Raw genomic sequence first — 24,937 nt, forward strand, 5'->3', positions numbered from 1 at the left:
CACACACACATTTAAAACACACTGAATCCTGAGAACTGTAGTTTAGCCCCGTCCCAGAGCTACAACTCCCAACGCCTTCAAACTACATTTCCCAGGATTCTTTGGGAGCAAGCCGTTCGCTTGCAAGGTTATGTTGTGCGCGCAGTTACACAGCCAGCGTTTTTTGGAGACGGATCCACGTGAAATCCTCGACATTATCATAGGGAGCCACCGAATCGCCGCTTTCCTGCGTGACTGGGGAAAAATATGCAATGGCCCTTCAGGATTGCGACTTGCTCCCAATACTACTGCGCACCCGAGGAGCTCTCCTCTCCCTCTCCGGGATATTCCGGTGCGCGCAGATCACGGCTCCTTGCGCTGGTGGGGAGGTGCCTGCCGGAGAAGGGGTGGTTTCCCAGGCTGGAAAGGGAAGTGACGCCTAGCAAGGGTTCCCGGAAGCGCCTTGATCCTGTGTGCGAGACAGTGTTTTCACTTTTTTTGGATACCCAAGAGAAGAGGTTGCAGGAGAGCCAGAAAAGACAGGTAAAAGTCGGGGCTGCGACGCACGAGAGGTAGCCGCGAGGTCCGGGACGGATCCGCGGGGAGGGGGCTGGGATCGGGGCCGCCGGACACGCACACCCGCAAGTGCGTGGGTCTCCGCGAGAAAGTGCCAACATCTGGCGAAGAGAGAACCCCCCCCCTTTTCACGCACCCCGGGGGCTCGGCGCGGGCAGTCGATCTCAGCGGTTTGCTGCGCCATCGCTTGCAAGGTTTGCTCGGAGGCAACTTCCGCCGTGTCCAGAGGGGCTTTATACTTAGGATCGCAAACTCGCTGAGCGGGGCGAGCGCCGAGGGTCCCTAATTATGGCACTTGCGCAGCAAGGATCTCGGGCATAGGCGTAGTCGGGATTTATGTTAGGGGGCGGCAGGACACCCACCTGTCATCATCATCTGGCTATGCCCAGCAGATTCGGAATGTTGTTTTGACTTACTTTCTTTTGACCCTAAGCGCTCAGAAAAATCTGTCAAAACCTTCCTACAATTTCTACTTTTTATTTACTAGATTTACCCCCACCCCACCCAGCTATCCCCAGGGGTGGGGGATGCCTCACTTCCAAGGAGGGTAATGGCATCTGGGGGAGAATAGGCTTCGCCTTTTCAGTTTGATCTGCAAGAGACCACCTGCCCCTGTTTGAGACCCCCCACCACCAGCAAGCACACTGAGGAAGTGAAAAGAAGAGACATCAATTTGTTGTTGTTGTTGTTGTTGTTGTTGTTGTTGTCTAGTCGTGTCCGACTCATCGTGACCCCGTGGACCAGAGCACACCAGGCATTCCTGTCTTCCACTGCCGCCCGCAGTTTGATCAAACTCATGTTTGTAGCTTTGAGAACACTGCCCAACCATCTTGTCCTCTGTCGTCCCCTTCTCCTTGTGCCCTCCATCTTTCCCAACATCAGGGTCTTTTCCAGGGAGTCTTCTCTTCTCATGAGGTGGCCAAAGTATTGGAGCCTCAGCTTCAGGATCTGTCCTTCCAGTGAGCACTCAGGGCTGATTTCCTTATAAGTCCTCAAAGGCCCTGGAGAGAGACAGAGAGTTGCTGTGGGGAATGGCAGAGCCTTTGAAAGCTATGCCAAGGGTTATAGGCAGTTGGAACCTGCTCTGGTTTGTGGCGTTGGAACAAAATGCCATGCTGAGTAGCAGCTCAGTGGTGAAGAGGCTGAGCTATGAATCTGGGAGTTCCTGCTTTGAGTCTTGCCTCTGCCACACAGCCGCTTTACGCCAGCCCCCACCATCTGGAATACTGGGTGTGGGTTGGAAGGAATAAGTTGGGAACTGCAACACCGTGTTGCAGTGTGAAGTGCAACTTCTGTCCAGGATGTCGGCTATCTTCCAGCATAATAAATTGAATGCCCTCACCCCAACATTTGTCCCTTCAACACACCCCAGCCAGTCAGTATTTCACAGCCATTGAGCATGCACAGTCTTCGTTGGCCTGTTGTGATTTTCCCCCCTTCTAAAGATGTTCCTAAAGGGACCCCTAACCATTAGGTCCAGTCGTGACTGACTCTGGGGGTGCGGCACTCATCTCGCTTTATTGGCCGAGGGCGCCGGCGTACAGCTTCTGGGTCATGTGGCCAGCATGACTAAGCTGCTTCTTGCGAACCAGGGCAGCACATGGAAACGCCATTTACCTTCCCCCCCAGAGAGGTACCTATTTATCTACTTGCACTTTGACATGCTTTCGAACTGCTAGGTTGGCAGGAGCAGGGACTGAGAAACGGGAGCTCACCCCGTCGCGGGGATTCGAACCACCAACCTTCTGATCGGCTAGTCCTAGGCTCTGTGGTTTAACCCACACCACCACCCGTGTCCCAAAGATGTTCCTGCACTTCTGCAAAGCTTGGAATTCCCTTAAATTTACTCATACCTCCCTCTTCTGCCATTTTGACTCACCTCTGAACTCACAGGGGATGGCGATAGTATTGCTGAGTTTCCTTACAGCTGGGGTAGCCAACTTTGTGCCCTCCAGGTGGCTCCGATCAGTCTCAGCCAGCATGACCAATGGGCAGAGATGATGGGAGTTGTAGTTCAGAAACAGCTGGCATGTACCATATTTGCAACCCCTGCCTTCTGCGTATTTCTTGAGATTGTCGGGATCTCCATAGCTAGCTCAGAACTTTGTGTACGTCGTTTAACATAGCCCAGTTGGTAGAGCATGAGGCTCTCAATCCCAGGGTTGTGAGTTTGAGCCCTACATTGGGCAAAAAGATTGCCGCATCGCAGGGAGTTGGACCAGATGACCCTTTTTTCGGAAAATGTAAATGGCTAGTGTGTCAAACGAGGAGGAAGAGGGAATTTCCCTCTTTCATCCATCATGTGTAGAACGCATGGGAGAATGAGGGGGATATGTTGATACCTGTCTCCACTTTCCCTTTCAGGTTGCATCCTGCCCCCAGGTCTGTTGTTTGGCTGACTGCCCCTCCTCCCCACTGCCGTGCTTCTGCCCCATAAGCCCTGCCATGTGGCTGTCAAATAGCTGAGTCTCTTCCCCACTGTGGGGAGAAAGGTGAGTTTTAAGGGCAAGTCTGTATTTTCTCATTGTACGTGGGGAAAAGTGGGTGGGAAATGTTTCAATGTGTTTGCGTGTCACAGAGAGAACACACATGTGTGTGTATATATCAGTGAAAAGCTGTAAAACATGTAAGTGAAACAGTAGGAGAGAGAAAACTTCATGGGCAGGGAAATATGGAACCAAAAGGCAATCAGAGCAATCCTAACTATAGGAAGGTGGTGTATCTCAGGCTGGTGTAAGTTAACCTGTTGCAAATTCTGTTCAGGAACCTCTGGGGAGGAGGCTGCTGCCAGCTGAGCCAGCAGGCGAGTGTGGACTCAGGCGTTGAGGATTGGGTCCATTTAGGTTGCATGGCCAAGTTGAACAGGCGTTAAGTCTCTCCTTGCATTGCCTCATCCCCACAACGCCTCTGGAACACCCCTTTTCAGGACTCACGCTGACATAAGTTGCAATGGAGTGAGGGACTTAAGATTCAGCTGGACTCTGGCTGAGCTGGAAAAGCCCAAGGTTTTCCGAATCCAAACTCGTTTAATCTCAGCTAAGAAAAGAGGAGTGGAACGAAAGGATGGGCAAGTTGCATAGTTGTTGGGTACAGAGAGGTCAAAATGATCACCCCTCTTCCCTTATAAATAATATACCTTCTGACGTTGTGCTGACCATTTTGGGGAGAAGGCTCCAGAAGTGTGTGAAGAAGACTCAGAGCCCCCTAAAAAACTTCTGGAGTAGAAAATAAGAGCGTAAGGAGAGCTTTGCCTCTGAGAAGCCCATGATTCAACCATCACAGCTCAGAGAAGTAAATTTGCTTGCCATGAATTTGTGCAAATCCGCTTTTAGAGCTGTCTAAACTAGTAGCCGTCTTTGCATCTTGACGCAGCAGCCTCCCTACCTTCATTTTAGGAGAAGTTGAATGCAGAAGTACCTTCTTTAATCCCTCTTGAATCGATGGTTTTTAAAGTACGTAGGGTGACCCAGAGTTTGAATTTATGGGTGATGGACATCAGCATGGCGGGAGATAGGACTGGCCCTACCATTGGGCAGAGAAATATGACCTCAGGTGGCTTCTTTTGGATGTCATGTAAAGGTAGCAAATGTATTGTTGTGCTTTTTGCTCCCAGGCAGAAGCCCCTATGGGGTTTTCTGCCTCAGGTATCTAATAATTTGGCCAGCCTTGGGCTGCTGTGGCCTTTGACTCAGAGACGGAAGTTGGTTTAATTTCCTGTGCCGCTTCAGGCAGCAAAATGCATTGGGCTGGCTCTCATAGGAGCTAGCAGGTGTAGGCCAGAAGAAGCCCTTCGTTCCCTCCTTGAACGTAGGAAGATAACGGGAAGCAGGTGCTGTTTTTGGACTTTTTTGCCACCCTTCAGAAATAAATGGCAGGCGGACCAAATTTCCCCCATCAAGTTAAATCACCTCCTCCCTGCCCCCAACCCTCCAAGATGCAACATGAGGAAATGCTGCTTTTCTCCCTTTTCCATGGAAATGGAGGAGAAATGAGGAAGCAGGCTGGTGGAAGCCTACATTGGCACTATCCATTTTTAAAAGTGTCGTGGCACATTAAACAGCCTCGGGTTTCCCCACAAAGAACTCTGAGAACTGTGGTTTGCTAAGGGGAGTGAAAATGGTTAGGAGACCCCCTATTGCCCTCGCCTCCCGCAGATACAATTCCCAGAATTCCCTATAAAGAGAGACTTGAGTATTAAACCACTCGAGAAATTTGAGCTCTGAGGAGGGGAATTGGGGGTTGCTCAAGAGTTACACCACCTTTGTGAACCTTTGCTGGTTAACTCTTGCTAAAGAGAGGTGCAGAAGGTCCCTGGTTCAGGAGGACTGGGGATCTCCCCTACTTGAAAGCCCAGAGAGTTGCTGTCGGTCAGAGCAGAATACACTGAGGTAGATGGACCTGTGGTTTAACTTGGTATATAGCCGTTTCTTAAATTGGCTGATCTGCCTCTGTTTGTCTGCCTGATTCCAGGGCTGGCTATGCAATGCTGCTGTGGCTGACACCCTGAGATGGCCAAAACGGGCACCAATGAACTTCAGTTACCACTGGGTAAGCCACTTTCTGAAACCTACCGTATTTTTCGCTCTATAACACGCACCCGACCATAACACGCATGTAGTTTTTAGAGGAGGAAAATCCGTAGGCATGCCACCCGTAGGCATTCCCTCCATAACACGCACAGACATTTCCCCTTACTTTCTAGGAGGAAAAAAGTGAGTGTTATGGTGCAAAAAATACGGTACTTACCACTTGCCTACCCCTCCCCACCACCAAACAGCCCACTACTACTGAATGGACAATGGGCTTTTAAAAGAAAACAATATAACTCTGGTTTTTCTTCACTTCCTTGCCTCATTCTCCATTGCTATTCTTTCTCCCCCCCAAAAAAAAAAAACACCACACACACAGAAGATGGGGAGCCCGCTTCTCAGGTCAAAGACGAGTGGTCAAAGGAAAAGCCAGAGTCTCAGAGCACTGTGAAAATCGAGGTGGTTTGCACAGACGATGGAGAGAGCTCTACGCACAGTGCGGGTGAGTTTGAGAAGAATGTAGACGGCTTTGTATTTCTTTAATTGAATTTTTTTGGCTGTTGATTCCTGCGTTGAATTGCAGGGGGTTGGACGAGATGATCCTTCCAACTATGTAGTTCTATGATTCTGTGGCCCTGCTGTTCCTTAAGGACTTTACAATTGTGGGTTTAAAAATCGCTCAGTGGCAGCAAATAATAATGCCAGCGGCTTTTTACTTCAGCCTCCGGTTCTGAAGTTGGCTTGTTGGAACCAAACATAGCAATAATAATGATAAATAATAATAATTTTATTGTTTATACCCCGCCCATCCACATGGGTTTCCCCAGCCCCTCTGGGCGGCTCCCAGCGGAATAATAAAAACATGATAAAACATCAAACATTAAAAGACTTCCTTAAACAGGACTGCCTTCAGATGTACAGTGGTACCTCGGGTTACATACGCTTCAGGTTACATACGCTTCAGGTTACAGACTCCGCTAACCCAGAAATAGTGCTTCAGGTTAAGAACTTTGCTTCAGGATGAGAACAGAAATCGTGCTCCGGCGGTGCGGCAGCAGCAGGAGGCCCCATTAGCTAAAGGTTAAGAACAGTTTCAGGTTAAGTACGGACCTCCGGAACGAATTAAGTACTTAACCCGAGGTACCACTATATCCTAAAAGCCAGATAGTTGTTTATTTCCTTGACATCTGAAGGGAGGGTGTTCCACAGGGGAAGGCACCACTACTAAGAAGGCCCTCTGCCTGGTTAATGTTAACCACGGTTTCCTGGGTCAGACAACAACAAAACTGTGGTTAGTGAAAGTCCTTAAAATCCACCCTCCATCCAAGTGGGAGGAGGAAGGCAACAGGTGAACCTGTGAGGAGGTGAGGCTGGCTCACAACTCCATAAATAAACCAAGAATGGGGAGCCTGCCGCCTTCCAGTTGGTGCCAGGCTACAGCTCCTGTCATCATCCCCGGCCATGCCGGCAGGGACTTATGGGAGCAGAAGTTGGGCAACATCTGCAAGGCCACAGGTTCCCTGCTCCTGTGCCAGATCATAGTATAGCATGGTGCCCAATGCGGACATCGTAACCAAGAAGCCGGGGGGGGGGGCGGGTCACAGTCTTCTCTTAAGCCACTTTTCTCCCCCCTGCAGCTGAGGAGCCGACCCGGAAGCGCAAGAAGGGCCCTGCCCCCAAGATGCTGGGTGATGAAGTGTGCAGCGTGTGCGGGGACAAAGCCTCGGGATTCCACTACAACGTCCTCAGCTGTGAGGGTTGCAAGGGCTTCTTCCGGCGCAGCGTCATCAAGGGGGCGCAGTATACCTGCAAGGGCAGCGGGCAGTGCCACATGGACATGTACATGCGCCGGAAGTGCCAGGAGTGCCGCCTGAAGAAGTGCCGGCAGGCGGGCATGCGAGAGGAATGTGAGTAGTCGGCAAGAAGAGGCACGGCTGAGATCTGGCTTGGGCGAAAGGGGCAAAAATGGAATTTGTTGGCTTGCTTTGTTTTCTTTTTTAAGCAGGCCCAGGGAGGAAACCTGCCGGACTCCAACTCCCATCAGCCCCAGCCAGCATGGATAATGGGAGTTGGAGTCCGGCAAAATCGGGAGGTTCCCCAGCCCTGTTTTAAATATTTTATATCCCACCTTTCCACTACTGTAGACTTCACCGTAGTTTACAACTTCCAGATTATTATTATTATTATTATTATTATTATTATTATTATTATTATTACAATTTATATACCACCCTTCATCAAAAGATCCCAGGGTGATGTACAACAGAACATCAGTAATAAAAACATAAAAAAGCCATTATGGCAGACAGACAAATAATAAAATAGTTACCGTATTTTTCGCTCTATAATACACACCTGACCATAAGACGCACCTAGTTTTTAGAGGAGGAAAACAAGGGAAAAAAATATTCTGAATGAAATGTTGTTGAAGAGGCTTTGCGCGGCTATCCCTGAAGCCAGATTGCTGCGCAGCTCTCCCTCTTGCTGTTCTGGCTTCAGCGATAGCCGCACAGCCTGCATTCACTCCATAAGACACCCACACATTTCCCCTTACTTTTTAGGAGGGAAAAGGTGCGTCTTATAGAGCGAAAAATACGATAATAACAGTCCTCTTCCCCACTTTCACGGGCCATCAGATTATTTAATAGTCATAGGCTTGGGCAAAGAGGAATGTTTTTGCCTGGCCCCTAAAGACATGTAATTCTGGCACCAGACGAACTTCTCTGTGGAGAGCATTCTGCAGTCAGGGAGCCACCACAGAAAAGGCCTGTTCTCTTGTTGCCACTCTCCAAACCTCTCTGCAATGGGGGACATAGATAAGGCCCTCAGATGACTGGCACACGGTCCGGTTCAGTTTGTATGGGAAGAGGTGATACTTAAGGTATCCTTAAGGTTAAGGGCTGTATCCAAGCTTAGCCATTATCAGAGCCATTCAAGTAAATCAACATTATTATTAGGTACACAGGAATGTTGGGTAAACAGGAATGTTTTCAGATTCCTCCCGAAAGTGAATAATGATGGAGACAGGCGCAACTCACCAGAGAGGGCATTCCACAAGTAGGGGGCCACCATTGAAAGGCCCTGTTGTGTGCCTAATTGGACAGCGAACAAGGCCCACGTGGCAAACTTAGGTCCATTAACTTCAGTAGTTTCTGCTCTGAGTAGAACTTGGTTCGATACAAGGCTAAGATTGCAAGCACTGGTTGTCAGTAGCTCCTGGCAACTCTTGTTCTTGTTCTGACCCTCCCCTGCTTGTGTTCCCTCCAGAGAGAGGGAGACAGGGGTTTATGGCATTACGCAATGCTGTCGCCCAACATAACTGGGGGGTGGGATGGGGGTTCAGTGAGCCCCTGACCTCCTCCGCAGTTGAGGAGAGAGATGGGAGTTCATCTTCCTTGTGTTACATCTCAGATGCTCGGAAAGCAGGAAGAAGTCCCACAGCTCTCCGAAGATCAGTGCAACATGAGGGAGAACTGCTGCCATTCATCTGTGGTTGTGAAACCAGCCCGTCCTCACAGACTCTGCCTTTCCTAAGCCCAGGGGAAGGGGTGGGGCTGCGCTCTCGTTGGAGCGAAAGTGCATCTGTAGCAATACATTATACAGTGGAAACCTCAGGTTACAGACGCTTCAGTTTACAGACTCTGCTAACCCAGAAATAGTACCTCGGGTTAAGAATTTTACCTCAGGATGAGAACAGAAATTGTGTAGTGGCAGCACAGCGGCAGTGGGAGGCTCCATTAGCTAAAGTGGTACCTCAAGTTAAGAACAGTTTCAGGTTAAGAATGGGCCTCCAGAACGAATTAAGTTCTTAACCCAAGGTACCACTGTAAACTGCTGGCGACAAACAACTTATATAAAAAAAGAAGATTTAAAACAGGCTTCCTCAAATTTGGCCCTCCAGATGTTTTGAGACTACAATTCCCCTCATCCCTGACCACTGGTCCTCCTAGCTAGGGATCATGGGAGTTAAGCCAAAAACATCTGGAGGGCCGAGTTTGAGAAAGCCTGATTTAAAATAATACAGAGCAGGGAGGGGGGAATCTGTAACCCTCCAGATATATCGCTAAACTACAACTCCCATCAGGTGCGCCGGCTTGCCCCCACAGCAGGGGGTCCCCAAGGCTGTGCGGCGTGCTACATGGAACTTTGTGGGTGCCCGCCCCCTCTTGGAAAATTTGTGGGTGACCGGGCACCTATGGCTCCCATCATCCCTGAAAAATGGCCATGCTGGCTGGGGCACATGGGATCTGGAGTCTGAGCCACACAGAAACCAGCAATTTGGTTACCAAAAAAACTCACTTCTAAAGGCAGTTCATGTTAATTAGAAAGTTGGACAGATAGGGAAGATGTGTCACCGTGTCTAAATGTTAGTAATGGTTGCAGGAGGCAAAGTTCAGAGAGGCATTTCACAGCCAGGGACTTCAGAGGATGAGTCAGAGGTTGAGTCAGAGGATTGGGGATGCTGATAATAATAAATTTTAATAATAATAATAAATTTTATTTATACCCCGCCCTCCCCAGCCAAGACCGGGCTCAGGGTAGCTAACAATGAATAATAAAAACAAGTTGATTAAAATACAACTTAAAAAACAAGATTAAAATACAACATTAAAATGCAGCCTCTTCACAGGAGGAGAAAGGAAAAAAGAAAGAGGGGGAGGGAATCAAACTGGTTCTAAGCCAAAGGCCAGGCGGAACAACTCTTGTCTTACAGGCCCTGCGGAAAGAAATCAGATCCCGCAGGGCCCTGGTCTCATGAGACAGAGCGGTCCACCAGGCCGGAGCCAGTGTTGAGAAGGCCCTGGCTCTGGTTGAGGCTAATCATATTCCTTAGGCCCGGGAGCTCTAGGGTGTTGCTATTTATGGACCTTAAGGTCCTCCGTGGGGCATACCAGGATGTAGCAGGAACAACTGAGATGTCTCTCTGTGATTCCACCCGATCTCAATAACTCCTCCCCTCTCCTTCTCTCTAGGTGTTTTGTCGGAAGAGCAGATACGTAAGAAGAAGATCCGTAAACAGCAGGAGGGAGAAGGGGCGTCGGGAGGCGAGGGGGGCGGTGGCGAGGTTCTACGAGTCCCGCCTCTGCCCTGCGACCCCTCTTTGCCCCAGCCCGAACCAGCTCCCCTCACGCCCCAGCAGGAGGGCATGATCCGGCAGCTGGTAGCAGCGCAACAGCAGTGCAACAAGAGGAGCTTCAGTGACCAGCCCAAAGTCACGGTAATCGAAGACGATATTAGCAATGGGAGTGTTGTTGTTGTTGTTGTTTAGTCGTTTAGTCGTGTCCGACTCTTCGTGACCCCATGGACCAGAGCACACCAGGCACTTCTGTCTTCCACCGCCTCCCGCAGTTTGGTCAGACTCATGCTGGTAGCTTCGAGAACACTATCCAACCATCTCGTCCTCTGTTGTCCCCTTCCCCTTGTGCCCTCCATCTTCCCAACATCAGGGTCTTTTCCAGGGAGTCTTCTCTTCTCATGAGGTGGCCAAAGTATTGGAGCCTCAGCTTCAGGATCTGTCCTTCCAGTGAGCACTCGGGGCTGATTGCCTCAAGAATGGAGAGGTTTGATCTTCTTGCAGTCCATGGGACTCTCAAGAGTCTCCTTCAGCACCATAATTCAAAAGCACCAATTCTTCAGCAATGGGAGTATGGGCGTGCAAATTATGTGACGTTCAGCTCTCGTTCGTATCACGTCCCAGCTCTGATGCTCCAGAAATGCCAGACTTTAATAGATAGATAGATAGATAGATAGATAGATAGATAGATAGATAGATAGATAGATAGAGTTATTACGGTCAGAGACCAGCTTATAAAACACACTTGGGGGTACAATCCCAGAAGGAAAACAAACATTTAAAACAATGTACAACAATAAATTTAAAATATATAAATGTGATAAGTGTATAGACACTTAAAACTTTAAGATAAGCTACCGCAGAGAGATGGCCCAGAGTTATCTATGGAACCAGGTTTGGGGATTTTCTTCACGAACTAGTTTGAGTTAGGGATGGTCTGCGCCTACAGATCTGTACACAGAATCTGGTGACCATCCGGGCCGTCTTATGATCTTTGCCTAACAGGAAAAGGTCAAATTTTTGCTTTTCCGGGAGGTCTGCAAGCCTCACCAGCAAGGGATCAATGGTCTCAGTATGTGCCTCTTCATAAAAGGGACACCTAAAGAACAAGTGCTCTGGGCTTCCTATATCCGCCAATAAACAGGTGCAAAGTCTCTGAGCATATGGGGCTTTTTAAAAGGATCCTTCCAGGACTGGCGAGGGCAGAGCCAAGCTTCTGGCGAGTGTAAAAGCCCTTCTTGCATTTTTGGATATGAGAAAGAAGAGATATTCTGCCAGTGCAGCTATATATCTCTCGATTTCTCCAATTTTATAGTTGGGGCACCTTGAGCAGTCCTGTTGTCTCTCGGTGTCTGTGATTCTTTGCCTGGCCGTAGCTTTAGCCTGGCCCAACCCCAGACTTGGGAGGGCTTGAACCTTACTTTATTATTTCTAGCCTGGTTCTGCTCTTGAAACCTTGAACGTTGCACTTGACTCCTTCGTGTAAGCCTTGTAAGGTACACTACTAAGCCCCACTGCATCTTCCAGAGAGCCCCAGGGTCCTGAGAAAGTGGAGGCTGCTATATGCTGTTCCAGGGGCTTCTTCCAGTAGCTGAATGCAACACTAAACCATGGTTGCTTCTCAGCCTTTTGGCTAAGGTCAAGCCTGGGTACGAGTTGAGGTTTTCAGGACTAGCTGAAACAGGACTTGAAGTTGTGTGCACACACACACACCATCCTCTGGGACATCCACAAAGAGGAGATTAACCACCGTTTAGTGTTATATTTAAACCCTAAACAGCGGTTAGCCTTAACTATAGTCTGTGAAAACAAGCCAACTTCATAAACCATGGTTTGCAGCAGATTTTGTTTCCACTAACCATAGTTACGGCTAACCATGGCTTGTCTTTGTTTGGACATCGCTGCAAGCTGTAGTTAGTCTAAAATGGGGGCAAAAGCTTCCGGACGACTCCTTTTGGCTACTCTGGACAAAATGGGGGAGCACGCAAATTTGAGGCTCATTGTGGCTTATCCCCATAACTTGCAAATGCAACCTCTGTGTCAGTCTGGGACAGGAACATGGCTTATACGCTTATACTAGTCAGGGGAAGATTGAGGTTAGTTCGGAAGCCTTCATAAATTGAGAGGACAGGGGCAGTACAGTGGACGCTTGAGTTGTGAATGTGATCCGTGTGTCTGCGCACGCGCGGGTTGCGATTCGGTGCTTCTGCGCATGTGCGACTGCCGAAACCCGGAAGTAACCCATTCCGGTACTTCCAGGTTTCGGCGGTCCGTAACCCGAAAAAATGCAACCTAAAGTGTCTGTAACCCGAGGTATGACTGTATAAGCACTCAAAGCTGCATTTCATGCTTCCTGTCACGCATACATGCCCACACTGATCCCTGGCTATAAGGATCCCTTTCTCCATATGCATGTGCCTTCCCATAGACAAGGCTTGTATTCTACAACTTGCCTGGTTGCCACAGGCGACCAAAATTCCCATGCAGGTGCTTGAGAAGGACTCCCATCACCTCATTGCTTCTGTGCTTTCTGCAGCACAAGGCAAGTCTCTTCCTCCCCAGCCAGCCCAGAAATTTAGCAGACTGGTCCCAGCAAAGGAAAAATGGATACAAAAACTTATGGAATGTGCAGAAATGGCAACTCTTACCAGAAGAGTAAGAAATCAAGATAACAAACTTTTTATAAAAAGAATGGAAATGGTTTATTGAATATTTGCAGATAAATTGTAAACAGATAAGAACACTGGCAGGATGACAGTATTGTGATAACCTGCAGTTTCATAGGGGTATACAGTAGTACCTCAGGTTGCGAAAGGGATCCGTTTCGGAGCCCCGTTCGCAACATGAGCAGAACGCAACCCGTGTCTGTGCGTGCCACGATTCACCGCTTCTGCGCATGCGCGTGACGTCATTTTGAGCGTCTGCACATGCGCAAGCGGTGAAACCCAGAAATAACCCTTTCCGGTACTTCCGGGTTGCTGCGGGACGCAACCTGAAAAGATTTAACCTGAAGCAAACGTAACAAGAGGCATGACTGTATATTTAAAGAGGATGAAGAAATGAGCAAATGAAGTTAATTTGGATATGCAGAAGATATTAAAAATAAATTTAAGGAACTGCAGAAAGAGGGGGAAGGAAGTCAAGTTTTGAAATGTCAAAATGATTGTAAAATCAGTGAAACGTATAAACCTGATAAGTATAAAAAAGAAATTTAGCAGGCTGAAAGAAAGGGGATGAATCACTCTATTCCTCCCTGCTCCACTAGTCAGCTTGGTGGAAAGCCAATTCTTTTATTTTATTTTTAACCAGCCTGCTAAGAGACTAGTCGCCTGCATTTCCATGCCGGTTGCTGAGCTGGCGGTTTCTTCTTCTCCACAGTCAGCATGGAAGTGCAGCAACAAACATCTATACATTGCTGGCTTGTAACTTCTGTGGTTTTATTTCTAAGGCTGCCGCCCATCTCCCAGATGCTCCCGTACACCCTGTCTGTGGAATGTCCCCCTTTCCCCAATCGTTTCCCCTTTTCCAGCTCCAACTACAATGCATTCTTCCCTGCAAATCCCATCGCCTGTCCCAGGGCAGACTCCCGCCCCCTCATTGCTCACCAACACATGATGACTGGTACTTTTAAATTGCCTGCACCAAAGCAAGGTTATAAAAGAGATCGGGGGGGGGGGGAGAGAATGAGAAGCAGACACTTCTCTGTTTCCAGCAGCCCTTTCTGCCCCGTACTTTTGCAAAGAAAGTGGAGAGGGCTGTCAGGGTGGGGAAGCCTTCTGGCAATGGGAGCAGGGCTGTGAGTTTCAAGGGGGGCGGATCTGGGCTCAGGAAGACGTCATCCTTCGTTAAAGGATGGATGCAGGAGCATGTGGCATACATGTCAACTTCCGCACCCATTTTCGCTGGTTCTAGAGACATTGGAATGGGCTCTGTAGCTGGTCTTCCTTACCCCAACACAACACAAATAAACGTGTTCAAATGGGAATACAGTGGTACCTCGGGTTAAGTACTTAATTCGTTCCGGGGTCCGTTCTTAACCTGAAACTGTTCTTAACCTGAAGCACCACTTTCGTTAATGGGGCCTCCCGCTGCCACCGCACGATTTCTGTTCTCATCCTGAAGCAAAGTTCTTAACCTGAGGTAATATTTCTGGGTTAGCGGAGTCTGTAACCTGAAATGTATGTAACCTGAAGCATATGTAACCCGAGGTACCACTGTAAAAGGCATGTCCTTCAGAGACGGGCCCGACTACTGAACCAGACCAGTATCCCCATTTCCTATCTTGAACCAAGATGCTTATTTATCCTGATAACAAGAAACAAAAACTGAACTTCACATAATTTGCACGCCCATACTCCCATTGCTGAAGAATTGGTGCTTCTGAATTATGGTGCTGGAGGAGACTCTTGAGAGTCCCATGGACTGCTCAATCTGCCTTGATAGGTTAGTTAAACAAGTGATGTATACAGCAAGTGCTGTGTTTAACATTGACTCGCACCTGAGCTTACTAGACGTATAGAACATCTTGCATAATTTTGGGGGTCCTTGGAGCCAGGATGTTTAATCTGTTTTTACCCCTGATTTCCCTCCCATTTCAATCCTCTTCCTCTGCCGCCACCCCTCATCACAAAATATGTTTTCTTGACTCAAGAATCATAAAATCATAGAACTCTAGATCATCTTGTCCAAACCTCTGCAGTGCAGGAATATGCAGCTGTTCCTTATGGGTATTGAACCTGCAGCCTTGACGTTATCAGCGCCACGCTCTAACCAGCTGAGCTATCCAGGCCCTGTTCAATGTACTCACAATGGGTACATTTTGCTGGATGTGTGGGGAGAGTCATGGTAATCCTGGTGGTTAAGAAGAATAACCAAGGGAGAGTTGGAGAGCATGGGTTTCTGGATCTTGTTTGGAAGGGATCCAGGCTCTTGTCTTGTTGATTCCCACCCCCCTTGTTGATCATAGAGGGTGGGTGAGAGATTTGGAGAGCAGTTTGGGGGTAAGGCTTAGGATTGCATCAGTGAAACCTGTGCATTGTTAAGGGTCTCCTGCCCTGGACTGACCTCATTTTTCTCTTTCTCTCTCCTTCCATGTTTCTCCTCCTGCCCCTGCCTGCCTGCCTGCTACTCACCAGCCCTGGCCTATGGGCAGCGATCCCAACAGCCGGGAAGCACGGCAACAGCGCTTCGCCCATTTCACAGAGTTGGCCATCATCTCGGTGCAGGAGATTGTGGACTTTGCCAAGCAGGTTCCTGGCTTCCTACAGCTGTCGCGGGAGGACCAGATTGCGCTGCTCAAAGCCTCCACCATCGAGGTGAGCAAGAGCGGGGGTAGAGCGTCTCCTGCTTCTCCCGACTCGTCGCTTACAAATTATATGGCCGCAATCCTAACCGTATCTGCTCAGAAGTAAGTCCCGCTGAATTCACTGGGGTCTGCTCCCAGGTAAGTGGAGTCAGGACTGCAGCATTAGCATCTTAAGCCAGCTAGAAACATTGCTTCCGGTCCCGGAAGTTGTGGTTCTCTTTACCTAGCTAAAGAGGATTGGAAGATCCAGCAGATCCCACAGCAGTGAAGAACCAGGAAGCAGAATCTTGGTAGGGGAGCCAGTGATTTTAATGCTAAAGTCTGCAGCTTCAGTTCCCGGCATTTGCCGGTAAAAAGGGCGGCTTAATCGATTGTATGAATGAGTTTCCTGACTTAAACCCTGGAGAGTCACTGCAATCCAACAAGATGCTATGGGGACAAATCTTCTGCTTTTAATATATAATAATAATAATAATAATAATAATAATAATAATAATAATAATAATAATTTATTATTTATTATTTATACGCCGCTCATCTGGCTGGGCTTCCCCAGCCACTCTGGGCGGCTTCCAACCAAATATTAAAATACAGTGATACATCAAACATTAAAAGCTTCCCTAAACAGGGCTGCCTTCAGATGTCTTCTAAAAGTTTGGTAGTTGTTGATCTCTTTGACATCTGGTTGAAGGCATTCCACAGGGCGGGCGCCACTACCGAGAAGGCCCTCTGCCTGGTTCCCTGTAACTGGGCTTCTTGCAGCGAGGGAACCGCCAGAAGGCCCTCGGCACTGGACCTCAGTGTCCAGGTAGAACGATGCGGGTGGAGACGCTCCTTCAGATATATGCAGCAGTTTCCTTTATTCCTAATCCAGTGGCAGCAGGCCTGCACTGCTGCTTCCAGGGACAAACAAGGCCTGAAATTCTGCTGTGAAAGCAACTTGAGGGTAATTGCAGTGTGTGGGAGTAAAATGAGCGCAAGACAAGAGGCTGGATTTCTCACTGGTGATGGTTTTAGATTTAGCATGATGTAGGTTGGGATGCTCACGTGATTGAATCCGGGGGTGGAGGTGGGCGTTGAAAGCCAGCATTTCAGGGAGAATGGTTCTGTCTTAGCGCTAAAATGTTAGCTTTCCGAATGCATTGATTTATTATTATTATTTTGGTGGAGCACAATTCAGTCCAATGCATCTGAAGTGGTACAGTCCCCACATGTGTTTACCGGCTCAGTGAATGTCTTAAAGTTATTGTGGGAACAGAATTCCTGGATCTAGATTTGCACTAAACCATAGTTTAGCATTACAGGGATAAACTTGACTGGATCTGGAATCTATGAGGTCGCCCTTCACCCCTCCTCCTCCGGAACAGCCACAAAGAGGAGTTTAGAAGCCATTGCTTCTGCTTTTGCTAAACTACAGTGTCATGCTGGCCCAAACAGTACAGTAGTACCTCAGGTTAAGTACTTAATTAATTCCGGCGGTCCGTACTTAACCTGAAACTGTTCTTAACCCGAAGCACCACTTTAGCTAATGGGGCCTCCCGCTGCCACCGTGCCGCCGGAGCACGATTTCTGTTCTCATCCTGAAGCAAAGTTCTTAACCTGAGGTACTATTTCTGGGTTAACAGAACCTGAAGCGTATGTAACCCGAGGTACCACTGTAATGAATAATAATTTCGATTTGTTTGAAAGAAGCCAGATTCAAACTGTAGTTAACATTAACCACAATATAGGGTTAGGATGGCACAATAAACTGTAGCTGTGAAAAACAGGAGCTTCCTTGCATCTGCACTAGAGGATTGCCATGCTAAACAGTGGTCTAACGCCGCCAGTGTGAATCATTGTTTGTGTTTGATATATATTTCCACTGTTCTTATTGTGTTGATTTCAGACTGAGATGGTGGAACACAGGTCCCATTGAATCAATTAAAATCAAGTCATTACTAACGTAGTTCCCACTGAAATAAATGGGACCGAAGTTTCACTAACTCAAGCCACCTTCACACCTTACCTTGAAGGGACTATGATACCACTTGCAACAGTCATGGCTTCCCGCATAGGATTCTGGGAGCTGTAGTTTGTAAAGGGTGCTGAGGGTTGTTAGGAGACCTCCATTCCCCTCACAGAGCTACAGTTCTCAAGAGCAGTTTAACCATCAATCCCACTTACCAGGGAACTGACTCTACCTTGGGATCCCAGGTGGTTGTTGGACTACAACTCCCATCATCCCTAGCTGGAAAGACCAGCGGTCATGGATGATGGGTGTTGTAGTTCAAGAACATCTGAGGACCCAAGGTTGAGAAAGGCTGCTCTCGCCACTTCATCACACTGGCTTTCTGTCAGAAATGTGGGAAACGATGAAGGAAGGAAGAGAATGGGTTTAACTTAGGGCAGGAAAGGTGCCTGGAACTTATGTGGCCTAGTCAGTTAGACTATATATGTCTGTACCATGTATGCTGGACAATTTTTTCCCAAGAGAGGGTACACCTTCACCCCCTGCCCTGCCTCCACAGATCATGCTTTTGGAGACGGCAAGACGCTACAACCACGAGACCCAGTGTATCACGTTTCTTAAGGATTTCACCTACAGCAAGGACGACTTTCACCGTGCAGGTGAGGTGGGAAAGGAGAGGAGAGAAGGTATGTGTGGGCTGTGAGGGGCTCCTTCCAGAAAATTCTTCCCCTTAGAGTGGCAGGCCAGAAGAATACCAAGAACCAGGAAGGAAGATCAATACCTTTTGAAGCTGTATGTAAGCGTTTCTGTCCTACTTCACAGATAAAGGACACACCCAGACCTCAGGTCAGATTAAGCTCACACCGACAAATTCTGTTTTTGTGTGTTGTGTCAAGCTCTCTTCAGAACAGCTGCCTCTGCTCAAGAAAGAGCTTCTTTCTAAAGAAAAGTATGTTGCACCTTTTGCTTTTTTGCCCATGTTTTTACCTTGCCAGGGGGTCATAAATAAGCACAGCGAGGGATTGGGGAGCCCCAGCAATTGCCTCATCCAGGCTCTTGCCACACACAAGGCTCATTCCTCTCGCTAGATGTGGAAATGACAGGGCATCGCAGCACCCAGCAAGTCTGAACAGAGTTGCAGCTCCTCTCCCAAAAGAATCTCCTTGCTAGCACTGATTTTGCAGTGAGATTAGCAAAGCTTTGGCAGACTCTGCCCAAGTACAGAAGTCGTATCTTGAATGGAAAGGTAGCAGGTGCATTTTTTCTTCTTTCAGTTTTTTGGGGTAGATTTGAAAGTTGAAGGGTTTTTTGTATGGGTGGGGGGCAGTGGGACTTCTTTTGTTTTTTTAAGAAGGCAGTTTGAGGATTTTCATATGCATTCAAGGTTACACATTTGTCTGGCCTGGAGCATCAAGAGTTGGTCTGCTTTTCAGGTGATTCACACCATTAATTCCTTTGCATATCAACAATTATCTACTTACAAGTCAGGTGAAAGGACAGCCTAAGGATGGCTGTGTTGCCATGGCATGTTTGACAAGAGTTTACATTCCTTTTTAGCCTTCTTTCTTTCTGCAGCAGTGGGCCTGACAAGGGGGCAGTACCACTAAGAGATCTGGAATCCAGTCGGTTTCCTTACTAGGGTTGATTTGAGTTCATCTCGTATTTTGTATTTTTTTCAAGCAAATAAAGGGTGTGTCTATCTCAGACCCTCTGGCTTGGCTTCTCTCTGTTCTGCCTGTTCAATGTGCAGTTTGTTATGCATCACACTCTGAGGAGGTCCTTTTCTGCCAGAGGGAAACAAACATGTAAATATGGCTTCACAATCTCCATGTTTCCTGTCTCTGCTTGTAGTTTGTTTCTGGCGAGGATTTGCTTGCACTGCTTTCCCAGATGTTTCCCAGGCACAAGTCTGGCTTCATCTGCACTATACATTTAAAGCAGTATCATACTACTTTAAACAGTCTCTCCCCAAGGAATCCTGGGAAGTCTAGTCCTGAGAGTGGTTAGGAGACCCTCTACTCCCCTCACAGAGCTACAATTCCTAGAGTGGTTTAACCACCAATCCCAGGGAACTCTAGGAATTGTAGCTCTGTGAGGCGCTTCCCTTACTATTGCTTTTCTTTATCCCAGAGCTAGCAAAGTGCCATGCTTGGGACTTTGTGCAGGGCTTTTCGGGTGCTGCTGCTCAGCAGTGCCTTTTCTGCAGCGGCTCCCATTTGTGGAATGCTCTCCCCAGGGAGGTTCAGCTGGTGCCTTCATTATGCAGTCGTACCTTGGGTCCCAAACGCCTTGCAAGTCGAATGTTTTGGCTCCTGAATGCTACAAACCTGGAAGTGACTGTTCTGGTTTGCGAACTATTTTTGGAAGCTGAACGTCCAACGGGGCTTCCACAGCTTCCAATCAGAAGCCACAGTTTGGTTTCCAAATGTTTTGGAAGTCAAGCGGACTTCCGGAATGGATTCCGTTCAACTTCCAAGGTACGACTGTACACCTTAAGGCGCCAGGCAAAAGCATTCCTCTTCAGCCAGGCCTTCTCCTTCTCCTCCTCCTCCTTCGCCTTCTTATTCCTACCCCACCCATCTGGCTGGGTTCCCTGTAGCTTCACTTCTTGCCGTGAGGGAACCAGGCAGAAGGCCCTCAGAGCTAGATCTCCGTGTCTGGGCTGAACGATGGGGGTAGAGATGCTCCTTCAGCTATACAGGCCCTGATTGACAACCCATGCTCTTTTAAATGTGTTGTGGGAGAGGGGGTTACAGTCAAAACTCAGTTTTCGAACGTCTCGGCTGCCAAACGTTTCACAAGCCAAACGCCGAAAACCTGGAAGTGAATGCTTCCATTTTTGAACAGCTTCCAAAGCACGTTTCTCAATTTTCCCCATTGAACTTGCTGACGGCCTTTGATCCTTGGTTTTCAAACGTTTCGGAAGTTGAACGGATTTCCGGAACGGGTTGCGTTCGAAAACCGAGGTTACACTGTATTGGTTTGTTTTTGTTATTCTTGTATATATTCCGTGTTTTTTATATTGTAATTTTATGTGGTGAGCTGCCCTGCGATCTATGGATGAAGGGCAGTGTACAAATTTAATCAACAACAACGACACCGCCTTTAGTCCCAGTCATGTCTTTACCTGCCTCACACCTGACGGTGACATCAGCTATAGACCAGGGGGCTGTGGCTTAGTCAGAATGGCTTTGCAGGCAAATTGGGGGCGAATGGTGGGCCTAATTTGGCCTGGTGAAACCAAAGGACAATATATGTCTCTGTGTGGCCATGCGTGAGGTGAGTTCTCTTTCCCTGACACTCCAGCTTCTGTTTCCTCCCTCCTTGCTTTACCATCAGGTCTGCAGGTAGAGTTCATCAACCCCATCTTCGAGTTCTCTCGGGCCATGCGGCAGCTGCAGCTTGACGATGCCGAATACGCCCTCCTCATCGCTATCAACATCTTCTCAGCCGACCGGCCCAACGTGCAGGACCACGGCCTGGTGGAAGCTCTGCAACAGCCCTACATCGAGGCTCTCAGCTCTTATATCCGCCTCCACCGCCCACAGGTGTCGTGGGGGCGTGCGTGGGGGAGTGGGGCAATGAATGCGCAGGGAAGACTGGGGCAATGAATGCGCAGGGCAGGTGGTGAAGTCAATGTGATGGGAAATCGTTTGAGCAGGCCAAGAGGCAAAAAATATTTGGACGCCTCACAGAATTTGTACTTGGGCTGCGGCCAAGCGCTGGTGAGACACCCGCTAGTTCCCCTGCTGGGTTCAAGAGAGATTCCTAATCCTGAAACCTTTACGTCTCCTGCACAGTGGGAAGAAAAAAACCAGAGAAAAGGAATAGTAAGGAATGGAAAATAGCATTGGGCCCTAAAATTGAGGTTACAGGGGAATAGGAGGAGGAGCTGCCTTGGTGCACTGGTCCATTTAGCTGAGTACAGTGGTACCTCGGGCTACATACGCTTCAGGTTACATACGCTTCAGGTTACATACGCTTCAGGTTACATATGCTTCACGTTACAGACTCCGCTAACCCAGAAATAGTACCTCAGGTTAAGAACTTTGCTTCAGGATGAGAACAGAAATTGTGCTCCGGCGGCGCGGCAGCAGCAGAAGGCCCCATTAGCTAAAGTGGTGCTTCAGGTTAAGAACAGTTTCAGGTTAAGTACGGACCTCCGGAACGAATTAAGTACTTAACCTGAGGTACCACTGTACTGTCTATTCCAGTGTTTCCCAACCTTTTTTGGGCAAAGGCACACTTGTTTCATGAAAAAAATCTCGAGGCACACCACCATTACAGCCCCGTGACGTCAGCGCGCAGCGTCACGCCGGGAGAGACATGAATTGCTAGCAAATTACATAATCACCTCCTTGAGGGCTGGCTCATTTTCTCCGAAGGCAGAACCCCATTAATTAACAGCACAGACTCACACCATAGCCAAGATGAGGGGGGGAAACCTCAGTCATGCACAGTCATGCACATGTGGGGGCTAAATGAGGACGAAGACCGGGCAGAGAGCAGGGTTCAAATCACCCCACCTGGCCAGGACAATCCCTGGGTGCTCCCTTGGTCCACTCGCCTGACCCACCTCGCAGGGCTGTTGTTGCGAGGATAACACGGGGAGAACCACGCGTGCCCCCGGGAGCTCCTTGGAGGAGAAAGCGGGCGATGAATGCAATGCACGAAATATATGAGAGGTGACCAGGTTTTGTAGGTGAGGGGCCCCCGCCAGCCTCCGCTTCCAACACCCGGCGCAACGACGCCGAAGTTTCCCCCCGGGCTCGGCTCGGGGAGCAGCGCTGCTCCCCCCGGCTCCCCTTCGCCCTCCCGGCTCTCTCTGCCGCCCACTGGGGACCCCCCTCACCTGCCAAGTCCGGAGCGCCGGTGGAAGTTGCATGCATGCATGCAGGGTGCCGCGTTGCCATTGCATTGCACTGCACTCCATGCAACACCTGCACGCATGCATTGCCTTGCACGCCCGCCAAGGGGTCTCCCCGCGGTCCGATGCGTCCCCTCCGGCGCAGATGCAGCATTGCAAAAATAACCCCCCCCCCCGACGCAGCCCTACCTGGGGGGCAGCCTCCGCCTCCGCCGCTCCACCTCCGCGGGGATCCCCGGGCTCCATCCTGCCGCCCGATCTCCGCGGGGGCGCAGGCAGGCTGCGCTGGGTCTGCGCGGAAGAGCCCCTGCCCGTCCGGCCGCCGCTGCGCTCATTCCATGGCCGGGAGAAGAGCGCTTCAAACAAAATGCCCGGCCCGCCAGGCCACGCTGGGAGACGTAGTTTGCGCACCCCGCGCGGGCGCGGAGCCCAAGGGCGAGGGGACTACGGATCCCGACAGCCCCCGCGCCGGGGACGGAGGGGGAGAGGCCGGGTGCAGGGATGGAGGGATGGGTGAGCGAGTGAGTGAGTGGCAGCCGCCAAGCCTTGGCCGAGAGCCAGGAAGGGCCTCCCCAGAGGAGGAGGAGGAGGGAGGCGCAGAGCGGGAGGGAGGGAGGGAACCCCAGGGGTCATCTAGTGACGGCGCCCCAATCGAAAATTTGACTTTAAAAAAAAAAATCTTTCGAATTTTTTAATTTTTCCCGCGGCACACCAGGCAACATCTCGCGGCACACTAGTGTGCCGCGGAACAGTGGTTGGGAAACACTGGTCTATTCTGACTGGCGTCAGCTCTCCAGGGTTCCAGAAGGGAGCTTTTCTAAGCCCTGCCTGAGGGGGAATGAACCTGAAATAATAATAATAATAATAATAATAATAATAATAATAATAATAATAATAATAATTTATTTATACCCCGCCCATCTGGCTGGGTTTCCCCAGACACTCTGGGCGGCTCCCAACAGAACATCAAAAACACGATAAAACATCAAACATTAAAAACTACCCTAAACAGGGCTGCCTTCAGGTGTCTTCTAAAAGTCAGGTAGTTGTTTATTTCCTTGACATCTGATGGGAGGGCGCCACCACCGAGAAGGCCCTCTGCCTGGTTCCCTGTAACCTCACTTCTCGCAGTGAGGGAACCGCCAGAAGGCCCTCAGAGCTGGACCTCGATGTCCCTATTATATCTCCAGCCACTAGGTGTCTTAGATAGCCCTTCCAATAGCAAACGTGACTGGCGGGGTGCCTGACCAACCCTCGTGTTTCCCCCTCCTCTGGCTTTTTCAGGACCACCTGATGTTTCCGCGCATGTTGATGAAACTGGTCAGCCTACGGACCTTGAGCAGCGTGCACTCTGAGCAGGTCTTCGCTTTGCGTCTTCAAGACAAGAAACTTCCGCCGCTTCTCTCTGAGATCTGGGATGTACACGAGTAGACATTTTTTGGGGGGTGGGAGGGGACAGATGGGGGAGCGTACAGACGTCTCTCCTCCTCTCTCTCTCTGTTTCTCTTTTTCTCTCTTAACGCACGTACTCCTTTTCTTGGAATCCTTCTACGGACTCTTTTGAACCTCAGCATTAGGACTTGTAACTGATGGACTCCAGAGGAACTGCATCAAGGGGGTTACTAAGCACTTTTTTCCCGTCTCGCCCCCTCCCCAACCCCCATCTACTTGTACTTCCTACAGAGCTTGCCTCCCCCGCTTCTGGTTTTGGGGAGGTGTCGGTCACATTTGTGCTTCTGGGGTGCGTAGGGGAAAAATGCAAGGGGGCTGCCCCCTCCCCACAAAGACTCATTTCTCCTGCTCTTGAAGAATGAACACACACACCCCACCCTACGTGACATTCTAGGTGTGCCCCACTGGGGAGGGAGTGGCCTGGTATGGCGGGCTATGCCCAGAAAAAATAAAAAATAAATCCGATCATGACAAACCAAGCATCTGGCCTGGTGTTGACAGTATGTGTGAATGGAAAGAGATTAATAATAATAATAATAATAATAATAATACAGTGGTACCTCAGGTTACATACGCTTCAGGTTACAGACTCCGCTAACCCAGAAATATTACCTCGGGTTAAGAACTTTGCTTCAGGATGAGAACAGAAATCGTGCTCTGGCGGCGCAGCAACAGCAGGAGGCCCCATTAGCTAAGGTGGTGCTTCAGGTTAAGAACAGTTTCAGGTTATGTACGGACCTCCAGAACGAATTAAGTACTTAACCTGAGGTATCACTATAATAATAATAATAATAATAATAATAATAATAATAATAATAATAACAACAATAATAATAATTAATAATAATAATAATTATTATTATTAATATTTTACTGTTTGCACCCCGCTCACCTGGCTGTGTTGCCCCAGCCACTCTAGGCAGCTTCTAACACATATAAAAACGTAACATCAAACATTAAAAACTTCCCAATACAGGGCTGCCTTCAGGTGTCTTCTAAAGCTTGTGTAGTTCTTTATCTCCTTGACATCTGATGGAAGGGTGTTTCAACAGGGAGGGTGCCACTACCAAGAAGGCCCTCTGCCTGGTCCCCTGTAACTTCACTTCTCGCAGTGAGGGAACAGTCGCAAGGCCCTCAGAGCTGGACCTCAGTGTCTGGGCTGAACAGCTGGAGTGGAGGCGCTCCTTCAGGTATACTGGGCCGA

At 49.0% G+C, this 24,937-nt stretch overlaps 1 protein-coding gene across 3 annotated transcripts; it reads left to right on the forward strand.

Annotated features, from left to right (window-relative positions):
• Positions 1–364: 364 nt before the first annotated feature.
• Positions 365–24,212, forward strand: NR1H2 (nuclear receptor subfamily 1 group H member 2). 3 transcript variants are annotated; one of them, XM_083470044.1, is made up of 10 exons: positions 365–522; positions 2,920–3,047; positions 5,026–5,103; positions 5,464–5,586; positions 6,722–6,991; positions 10,058–10,302; positions 15,294–15,473; positions 17,974–18,073; positions 20,754–20,962; positions 23,566–24,212. In XM_083470044.1, exons 3-10 carry the CDS (start codon positions 5,064–5,066, stop codon positions 23,710–23,712), a joined length of 1,314 nt encoding a protein of 437 aa, XP_083326170.1. In that variant the 5' UTR covers positions 365–522; positions 2,920–3,047; positions 5,026–5,063; the 3' UTR covers positions 23,713–24,212. The 3 variants fall into 3 exon arrangements, with proteins under 3 accessions (XP_083326170.1, XP_083326172.1, XP_083326171.1); XM_083470046.1 differs by having other exon boundaries at positions 5,467–5,586; XM_083470045.1 differs by having other exon boundaries at positions 419–2,002; positions 2,359–3,047.
• The last annotated feature ends 725 nt before the right edge of the window (positions 24,213–24,937 follow it).

This window comes from Podarcis liolepis (genome assembly GCF_965112155.1).
Source record: "Podarcis liolepis genome assembly, chromosome: 13".
Lineage (NCBI taxonomy): Eukaryota > Metazoa > Chordata > Lepidosauria > Squamata > Lacertidae > Podarcis > Podarcis liolepis.

What these genes read in the sequence shown, in the direction of transcription:
- NR1H2 (XM_083470044.1), top strand. Translation starts at nt 5,064, where the DNA reads ATGGCCAAAACGGGCACCAATGAACTTCAGTTACCACTGG. An exon ending in GGACGACTTTCACCGTGCAG is followed by an intron (nt 18,074 to 20,753) that starts GTGAGGTGGGAA and finishes CTTTACCATCAG; the next exon opens with GTCTGCAGGTAGAGTTCATC. An exon ending in TCCGCCTCCACCGCCCACAG is followed by an intron (nt 20,963 to 23,565) that starts GTGTCGTGGGGG and finishes TGGCTTTTTCAG; the next exon opens with GACCACCTGATGTTTCCGCG.